The following is a 9,798-nucleotide window of genomic DNA, read 5'->3' on the forward strand; positions in this document are numbered from 1 at the left end:
AGGCTTCCCGCCCCATACTAGCCTGCCCTGAGAGGCCTCCAGGACATCCACTCTCCCACCCCCCTTGATTGTATGTGGTGCAATACAATAGACTCACTGGTGTAAAAAGTGTGATAATCAACCCCAGTCTTCTTGGTGCCCAGGTCAGGAAGCAGACAGACTGCCTCATGTCACAGAAGTCAGCACATAGAGATCCTTTCTCCTAGATACGATACACTTTATTGTCAGACAAAGTCTGAAATTTGTCTTGCGTTACAGCAGGTTCACTCAAAATTGCAATACTTTATCACATAAACAAGACTTTCTCAAACATAACAAAAAAAAAAAAAAAAAACACCTTGTAATCTCAGGGACAGATTTACCTTTTAGATGAATTATTCAACGCTAATACAGCTTGATGTACAAATGAATTCTTTAACTTAATTCGACTGTATCTTGGGACCTTATACCGTCGATTAGATGGCAACAGCACAAATTCATCATACAAATCATCATACAACACATGATTAGGTTCAGAGACAATATTACTGGCTAATCTTACAAGATTATTATAATAGGATAGTTCATATGCTTTTTGAAGTGGCTGACCCACTATTTTGGAGCACATTTTTAGTAAGTTCATTAGCTTTGTTTTTAGACTAACAGATAGACTCATATACCAAACTGAGTTACAGTATTGCAAAACACTCATGATTACAGACATAAAAAATAAGAGGAGAATCTGCTTTCTTACTCCGAATGACCTCAATCCCGTAGATTAGAAGAAAGTAGATTCTTTGCATTGATTTTTTGCAGATACTATCTATATGATCTCTCCATGATAATTTGTTGTCTATCCATACTCCTAGATACCTGTATACTTCAACTTGTTTGATGTTCTCTTCATGTATGACAACAGGTGTTGTGTGAATGTCTGAAGCAAGCCCAAATACTATCTCCTCAGTTTTTTTGATGTTAATACTGATTTCATTAAAGTCACACCACTCAACCAATCTATATACCCCCAATTGATGCTGTTCTGAACACTCTTGGTTATTCAATAATGATATTAACACAGTATCATCGGAGTACTTTAAAATATATTGGTCAGTCCTGTTTGATCGACAATCATCTGTATACAGAGTAAATAACATTGCAGAGCTTACACAACCCTGAGGTACACCAACATTTGTTTTTACTTCTGTTGACAAGATATTGTTCACTTTAACTCTTTGGGTTCTATTGGTAAGAAAAGAGGTGTACCATTTAATTAAGTATGGATTCACGTCTAACTGCATTAGTTTCGACACAAGAGTGTTAACTTGAATTGTGTCGAACGCAGATGAAAAGTCAAGAAATAATGCTCTAACATAAGATATCACACTATAGAGACTGTGTCTGTTCCCTGAACTAGCAAATACAAAAAAACAGCCAAACCAATTTAAGAGTAACAATTTAATTGATGTTTAACAAATAAAAAATTTATATAATACAGAGAAACAAACGATAAAGCTTGGCTTACTGAATATTAGATTCCTTTCTACAAAATCGCTTTTTGTAAATGATATGATGATCACTGATCATAACCTAGATGTTCTCTGTTTGACAGAAACCTGGCTAAAAGCAGATGATTACATTATTTTAAACGAGTCTACGCCCAAGATTACTGTTATAAACATGAAAATGTATGTCCTGATGACAAAAAACCCCACAGCTGCTGCTAACATATACCCTTGTGAAAAACATGTGTGCCTAATAGTAGTGACTGTGCACTTGTAGTGTACTTCAGATATTAAAGGTACATTAAAATAGAACTGTAATTGCAGATAATATATTAATTGAATAAATGCTACTTAAGTGTACTTAAAAAGAGACACTTCCATGGCTATGTTTCCTAACGCATTTAATTACACTTCTAAAAATGCATTTTGTAAAAATGTCAAATTTCAAGTTTTTACATTAAAGCACATTTTTAATAATCATGTTTTAATTTTAATCATTTAAAAATTAGGTTTTAAAGATATACAGGACATGCAAAGTATCTGTTCATAATTTTAATTGTAGTGTGTTATTTGATATTACATTTAAAGTTAGTACACATCAATCCCAATGTGTTGTATTGATACATGACATGCAATTAATGACATTAACTTATATTTAAATATTTATTATAAAGTGTGCTAAAGTATACTGCTTTTCATAAGGGTTTGGTTCTGCCGTGATGCTTTGGATGAAACTTCTGCTAAATTAATGCAATTATTTATTCAGGAAAAAATAGGCTTATACTATTTGGATATTTTGGTCATTTGGGCAAAGTGTTTGCTATTTTTGCCATTAAGAGAAATACAAGCAGAAATTAAAATTGAGTTCTGATCATAATGTTTTTTTTAATTTTTTTGGTGTTTTTTTGTTTTTCCAAAAGAATATGTTAGGTTATTTGTTGTCATTCAACAGACTCAATCTGTCTCTGTAGTGCCCCCTCTATGCAGCACACACACTGCGTTTCAATATAATGCCTCTGTAATGCAGTTTCTGTGGTTTCTAGTGAAGTAGACATTTTGAAAGGGCAAAAATGAACACTGACGAATGGCTTATGCTCTTGTTCTTAAGGACGTCATTTTTAGGAGCTTTTGTAGTTATCAAGAATTTTTTTCCAACTGCAGAAGCCGTCTCTGTCTCGCAGGCAAATAGACCGAAGAGCCGCTTCATCAAGACTGGATGAATCATTGACTCTCATCAGACATTTTTTCTGACGCATCTTGATCAAACAGGACGCTCCAGTACAGGGCGAGATCTGTAGAGACCACAGTTTGAGAGATGATTGAATTCATATCTGTACTTGTAACACAACAACTGTTTTAATACTTGAAAAAATATGCTAAAAGGCTAACACAAAGGGCTGAAAGTAGAAATTACAAAGCCAAGTATTCAAATGCCACACTCATTAGTACGTGTTTGACATCATTCAAAGTGGCAGAAAACTTAGCTGGGTGAAAATGAAAGCCACTGGATTTCAACTGCACTGAACTCGGAGTAATTTAGACTATGGTGAATTATTGTAAAAGTATGATTTGGATTATTACCTCACAGACACAGCCTCTCTGATACATGCTGAGGTACTGCTTTTGAACGGAGGAGACCCTGTCCCAACGCTCCACACGGTCACATAAATCAACAACAACCCTGCCGCTGTCGTCATGTCCTTGGGTGGAAAAAACAAACATTATTTTTTTCCTTATGCATCTCAATTAATTACACAGTTAAAGTTCATTATACTGTATATACACAACTTTTCATACCTAGAGATGTCCTCACTTATTGAACCCTCATGTTTTGTTGATATTCATTATTGTTTTTAGGTTTGAGGTCCTGGAGAATATTAGGATTTTCTTTGAGGATTCAGGGTTAGTCTTAAGTCAATTACGGTTTAATAATGAAGTGTGTTATCAAGTTCTTAAGTATGTTTTTTGAGATATTAAAAAGGAACGGGAGGCTTAATTGATCTGACTGGAATACAGATCAAATCCAAACAAATATAATTGTTACAGAGGAAAAACTGGATGTCATACACTAAACTACTGAGGTTTGCAAACAAACAGACTCTGAACTCATTCCGAACACCACAAACTCATGCAGAAACGTGTCTTCTTGCTAAGAGATGCATGATAAGTGAAAATGTGCTCTAAAAGTTGAGTAACTGAATACACCATGTGGTTTTCTGTGAAATCAGCCAACTCAGATGGCTCAAAATCTGTGCAGACTGTAAATTGGGCTAAAAATCTAGGCATAATTTGTGTAGCATATTTCAGCCTCAACTGATGTTAATAACCAGCATCAGGAATCAGAGCGTTCAGTTTCAACTCAAACTCTGCCTCGAGAGAGTAAATGATTTTACCTGACAGCAGATACTCGCCGTTCTTCAGATTGATGCCACATGAAGATTGAGATGTGTAGATGACCTGAATTCCCTTCTTGTGTAATGGCTTAAATGTCTGGATTAAAAATATATATGTATATATATATATATATACACAGACACACACACATATTTCTTGTTAAAAAAGATGGTATTGGATAATGATGAGTCGAGTGCATTTTCTCACCTTGATAGTTTGGATGTTGTAAGCAGTTAATCCAGGGCGAGTGCTGTTTGCCTCTCCAGTGACCTTAGCTCGAATCACTAATTGGTAAAAGAGTCAGATGTTACAAAAAGGTATTAATTTTATTTTAAAAAAATGCTCCTGTATTACATTACATTTGTCCAAAGCAAAAACACTGTTCATATTTCGCATTTCAAGTTTTCCAAGATTGAGCACAAAAGAAGATACTTGAAAGACTGTTGGGAACCAAACAACACTGGAGCCCACTGAAAAACACTGAGACATTTCTCTAAATATCTTCCTTTGTGTTCCACAGGGAAAAAGTCATACAGGTATGAAATGATATGGGTGAATAAATTATGACAGAATTTTCTTTTTTGTGTGAACTGTCGCTTTAAATTATTTGACACTACACAAGAAAAGAGCTCTTGTTACTGAAAAAAATAAAACAGATTTAATTAAATAATGTCATATATTGTTTACTATAGTTTAGAAAAATTTACTCTCCATAAACCTAATGTGTAGTTTAATAATTCAAGTCGCTGAACTAATAAATTGAAATGCAAGAAATGTAACATCTCGTAACATCTTAAAGCATCGTGCAACCTACAGATCTGAATACAGCACCTGTTCAAGTTTGGTTAGCGATGCATGTGTTTGATGTACCTACGTCAGACGAGCAGAACTGCTGTTGCGGGTGTCTTTGAACACATCTGCAGCCCTCGGTCACCTGTTCATTCAGTGCCACAGACAAGAAGAACAGCAGCGCTAGAGTCACAGCAGCAGACATGCTCTCTCTCTCTCTCTCACAGCACAAGACTAAACTATAGACTCAGGCTCTGGACCAGATACAGCGTGCTTTGTCTCTCTCTAAAGATCTCTAAATCATAGCATCTAATATAGCTTTTATGTCTCCCACCCATCTAACCTCAGGAACCCCACCTCATGCACAGTCACGCACATCAACACTCAAGTGTGCTCATGAAGAGTCCAGTTCCGCATAACGTACAAAAGATTGAGCAATAACAGAATAAAACAAAAAACACTTTGGTAAACCATCATGAGGAATCACATTTTCCTTGATATTTCAAGTAAGATTTCATTATACTGTGGAAACACACTGTGACTTTGAGGGCTTTCCTCCGTCCAAAAAGAGCTTCTATTGAAAATGACCTGCAAAATAATGCTGTTGTCAGACTCCCAGTGTAACACAGCTTTGGGCTGCTAAAGCTGATGGATCCACTCAGTCATAATAAAACATACACTACTGTACATCCCATCACAGTACAGTTATAAAAGAACAAAGAAAGAGACAACGTCAGCAAAGGCTTTGTATTCCAGTCAGATCAATTAAGCCTCACGTTCTTTTTTAATAGCTCAAATTGTAATTGACCTAAGACTAACCCTGAATCCTCAAAGAAAATCCTAATATTCTCCAGGACCTCAAACCTAAAATCAATAATGAATCTCAACAGACCATGAGGGTTCAATAAGTGAGGACATCTCTAGGTACGAAAAAAGTCGTATATACAGTAAAATTAACTTTAACTGTGTAATTAATTGAGATGCATAAGGAAAAAAATTATGTTTGTTTTTTCCACCGAAGGACATGTCGAGAGCGGCAGGGTTGTTGTTAACTTATGCAACGTATGTAGAAAGAGACAACATCAGCCCTCAAATTGTGAAATGTTTATAAAGCAGCATGTTACAAAGTGTTGCATAAGAAACTTTCTGCACACATTCTATCACTAACGATATATTGAGGTCTTATGAATCGAAACGATCAGCCTGTGCAAGACACTGAGCATTATTTACACCATTATTATCTGTAACCTGTAGCCTCAGAGGAATCCAGAGGAATGATGATCACAAATAAATTGCTATTTTGAACTGGTTCTTTTTAGTAAACTGGATGAACCAGTGCATCAAATTGGACTTAACCATCTGAAACAGTTCCTGGCTTGAGCTACACAGATCTACAGGTTAATCAAAAACTCAAAATGAACCAAATTACCAATGTATATAATCTTGTGATGTTGTATAATTGTTCTGGCCTCCATCAAGAGGGTAGGGGACCTGCACATATTTTCGGTCAACAAATCATGCCTAGAGTTTAGGCCAGATGACTCCCAGGTAACACTTAGGCCCCGGCCCCGGCCCCGGCCCGGCTATGTGCTCAAGGTTCCTACTACTCCCTTCAGGGATCAGGTGTTGAACAAGCAAGCGCTGCCCCGGGAGGAGGCAGACCCTGCTGTCTCTAAGCAGAGGATTGTCCACTGGATAGTGGATGCCATCACACTGGCTTTTCAGACACAGGGTGCCCTCAGGTTGCGAGCTCACTCTACTAGAAGTGTTGCATCCTACTGAGCGCTGACTTGTGGTGCCTTGCTGACAGATATTTGTAGGGCTGCGGGCTGGGCGACCCCCAACACGCTCGCTAGATTTTATAGCCTTCATATTTCATAGCCTCCTGTAGTCTCACCTCAAATGGGTAGAAGCACCGAAAGGCCCCGGCTAGTGTCGCCTTGCATTGTCACAAATTGTGATATTTCTGCTGCAGAGAGTTCAGTTGCAGACCCTGTCCAGCTCCTCCATCACCCTCCAACAGGCCTTCAATCGATGAATACATGAGAACCTTCAGGAGGCTGGGTGCCATATGTAGTGACCCGAGGGGATCCCACATGTGTATTCTTCCATGGTATAGTTTTAAGCCCGTGTTTCCCTGGCAGACATTCTCTGCCATCTCTACAAATGGGTTACAACTACTTCTAAATCTTCCAAATGTACAGAGGCCCTAACGAGTTAATCCATATGTGTAGATGCCTCCAGAAACCCCCTTTGGGGAGGATGGGGCTTCCACAAAATTCCTGTTCCAGCGGAACAGATACGTTTTCCTAGTGTTATCCAATCTCACTGAGCGGGTAGTGCAGAGGCAACAGAGGCTGGTTGTGGCGAGGGGGGCGTGGTTAGCAGAGTCTGCAGCGGGAGAGTGAGGCTGGAGAACGAGTAAGTGGGTCAAGTACAAGATGACATTCACCTGCTTCTCGTTTCAGTGATTGGCGTGGAGAGATCATAAGCCACAGAGGAGACTCTGACTTCTTCCTTCCTTCCCGGGTTTCGGCACCAGTATAACAAAGTTTGAGGCAAGGAAGGAAGAAGTCGGAGTCGGTGTGACTGAGGCTCGGGTAATTTATTCAGTGTTCCACAAAATAAACTCGTGCACTCTGGCACTTTCAAATAAACATAAGTTCACAGCACTTTGGTAAGTCTCTGATCCGCAGCGATCGTGTGCTTCCCGAGTCCTCAGTCTGTCTCTCTCTCAGCCACTGTCTGTCCTCTGTGGCTTATGATCTCTCCACGCCAATCACTGAAACGAGAAGCAGGTGAATGTCATCCTGTACTTGACCCACTTACTCACCGCTCGTTCTCCAGCCTCACTCTCCCGCTGCAGACTCTGCTAACCACGCCCCCCTCGCCACACTGGTCTTCCTGGTGCGAGCCCTGGCCTACACTTTAACAAAGGACCATAGGAGGCTCACGCAGGGCACTGGAAAGGGCAGGATCTGTGGCATTTTTGTAGGGACCCCCAAATCCTCAGTATCATTGCATTGGCTACCAGTCACAGCTCGCATCAAGTTCAAGACACGGACGCTTGCTTATAGAACAACCACAGGCTCAGCACCCGCCTACATGCACTCACTATTAAGAATCTACATCCCCTCCAGAAGTCTGAGATCTGCTAGTGAGCGACGCCTCGTGGTACCATCACAGAGAGGCTCAAAATCACTCTCCAGAACATTCTCGTTCATCATTCCTGGCTGGTGGAATGATCTTCCCACCCCTATCCGGAGAGCTGGATCCCTGTCAATCTTCAAGCAACAGCTGAAAACTCATCTCTTTCGACACTACTTGACTTCATCCTAAACTTAAAAAAAAAAAAAAAATCTCTTTCTCTTTATTTATTCGTTCCCTTGCTAGCTTGTACTTATTTGAACAATGCCTGAGACTTGGTGTTACAAGCACTTCGTCTGTCTGATTGCCTCTTCTAGATGAATCGCTTTATGTAAATTGTAAGTCGCTTTGGATAAGAGCGTCTGCAAAATGACTAAATATAAATGTAGTATCAACATGACATCGAAAGTGGCCAAATAATAAAAAAAACACCCTCACAAAAATAGCTGTTCTGCTTTTCACACTTGCAACAACACAAGGGTTGACTCCCTGCCTCAGTTTGGTAACCCACAGCTTGCAGGCCTGGCAGGCCATTCTGGGTGTAACAGCTTAGGTCCTGGAGATGATCAAACAATGTTACTCGCTCCAGTTCACTCGCAGACCCCTCTGCTTTGGGGGCATGGTCCAAACTTCTATCCAAGGCAGCGAAGCCTGCATCCTTCGGTCAGATGTAAAGTGTTTATTAGCAAAGGATACTGTAGAGCAGGTCTTGGCAGCCCAGAGTGAGTCAAGCTTTTACAGCTGCTACTGAAGGTGGCCTCAGGCTCATCCTCAACTTGAGGTGTCTAAACCACACCTTAATGAAACAGCTGTTCTGAATGCCCAGGTGATTGTTTTTTTTTCTGGATGAATCTGAAAGATGCTTATTTTCATATCCACATAGCCCCTCATCACAGACCACTCTTGTGATTTATGTTTGAGGGGGTGGTTTACCAGTGTACCATCCTTCCATAAAGATTTTCTCTGGCACCTTTTACAAAGTAAAATCTGGCCATTTTGGTGGCCTGAAAAACCATTTTTTCATGCAGGCGTGAAAAAACAAACAAACAATAAATCAGTTATTTGCACCGGTTCAATGAAACGATCTGTCCAAAAGAACCAGTTTGCGGAAAAGAATCAGACTTCCGTGTTTACTTGAGGCTATGGACAGGTATTAATGTTGTATATAATGTTCAGTTTCTTGCACAGACCGACCATTTCACTTCATAAGACCTCAGTATATTGTCAGGTGTCATGGGTATTAATTTTGTGTTGCCTGATGTGCTTTTTCTGACTCTCAAAGTGACAGTAGCCATTAACTTGCATTTCATGAATCACCAAGAACATTGGTTGCAGCTAACAAAATCTTCTTTACTGTTTTAATGAAAGAAAAAAGTCACCTACATCTTGGATGACCTGAGAGTGCGTAGATTAATATCAAAATGTCTGTGATCATTTAGTCACCCTCCTGTCGTTCTAAAACCATACAAATTTATTTCTTTGGCACACAAAAGAACATATTTTGAAGAATAAATAACAATAAATAAGACAAACAATAATTAAATAAAAACACTGAGATATTTTTACATACAACTGTTGTAAAAGATTAAATAAAACTTCATTTTTCCTACATTATAGTAGATTAACTCATTTTGCATATTATCCACTTGCAGAATGTGTCTGTAATGTTATTTTAGAGATGAGCAGCTACATCTCATGCTGATGTCACACTATCTTGCAGTCAGCATGATGCATCCCAAACAGCATATGACCAACCTATTGCAAAACATGAACGTTACTTCGCTGTGGCGAGAGATAAAAACACATCGTTGGCAGCTTTCTTAATCCCTGTCATTTTTTAAATGTCACGTTGACTCTGTTTTTTGTTATATTTTTTGAACAAGTTATTACTTCTTTAAAAATAACATGTTAAAACACATCAAGAACATATAATAGAGATAAAATGCAAAATTGTAAAGATTGATTTAGATCTGTGAATGTCACATGT

At 38.9% G+C, this 9,798-nt stretch overlaps 2 protein-coding genes across 3 annotated transcripts in view; one reads left to right on the forward strand and one right to left on the reverse strand.

The window, feature by feature from the left end:
- The window catches only part of syn2b (synapsin IIb), a 127,142-nt gene that overhangs the window by 92,813 nt on the left and 24,531 nt on the right, over window positions 1-9,798 (forward strand). The window lies entirely within an intron of this gene.
- Window positions 318-4,904, reverse strand: LOC131549262 (metalloproteinase inhibitor 3-like). 2 transcript variants are annotated; one of them, XR_009273370.1, is made up of 5 exons: window positions 4,750-4,898; window positions 4,083-4,159; window positions 3,875-3,971; window positions 3,063-3,181; window positions 318-2,773 (listed from the first exon to the last, which is right to left on the reverse strand). XR_009273370.1 is itself a non-coding variant. In XM_058791275.1 (5 exons), exons 1-5 carry the CDS (start codon window positions 4,867-4,869, stop codon window positions 2,600-2,602), a joined length of 591 nt encoding a protein of 196 aa, XP_058647258.1. In that variant the 5' UTR covers window positions 4,870-4,904; the 3' UTR covers window positions 319-2,599. The 2 variants fall into 2 exon arrangements, 1 of the variants encoding a protein (XP_058647258.1); XM_058791275.1 differs by having other exon boundaries at window positions 319-2,773; window positions 4,746-4,904.

This window comes from Onychostoma macrolepis, chromosome 11, assembly GCF_012432095.1.
Source record: "Onychostoma macrolepis isolate SWU-2019 chromosome 11, ASM1243209v1, whole genome shotgun sequence".
Classification (NCBI taxonomy): Eukaryota; Metazoa; Chordata; class Actinopteri; order Cypriniformes; family Cyprinidae; genus Onychostoma; species Onychostoma macrolepis.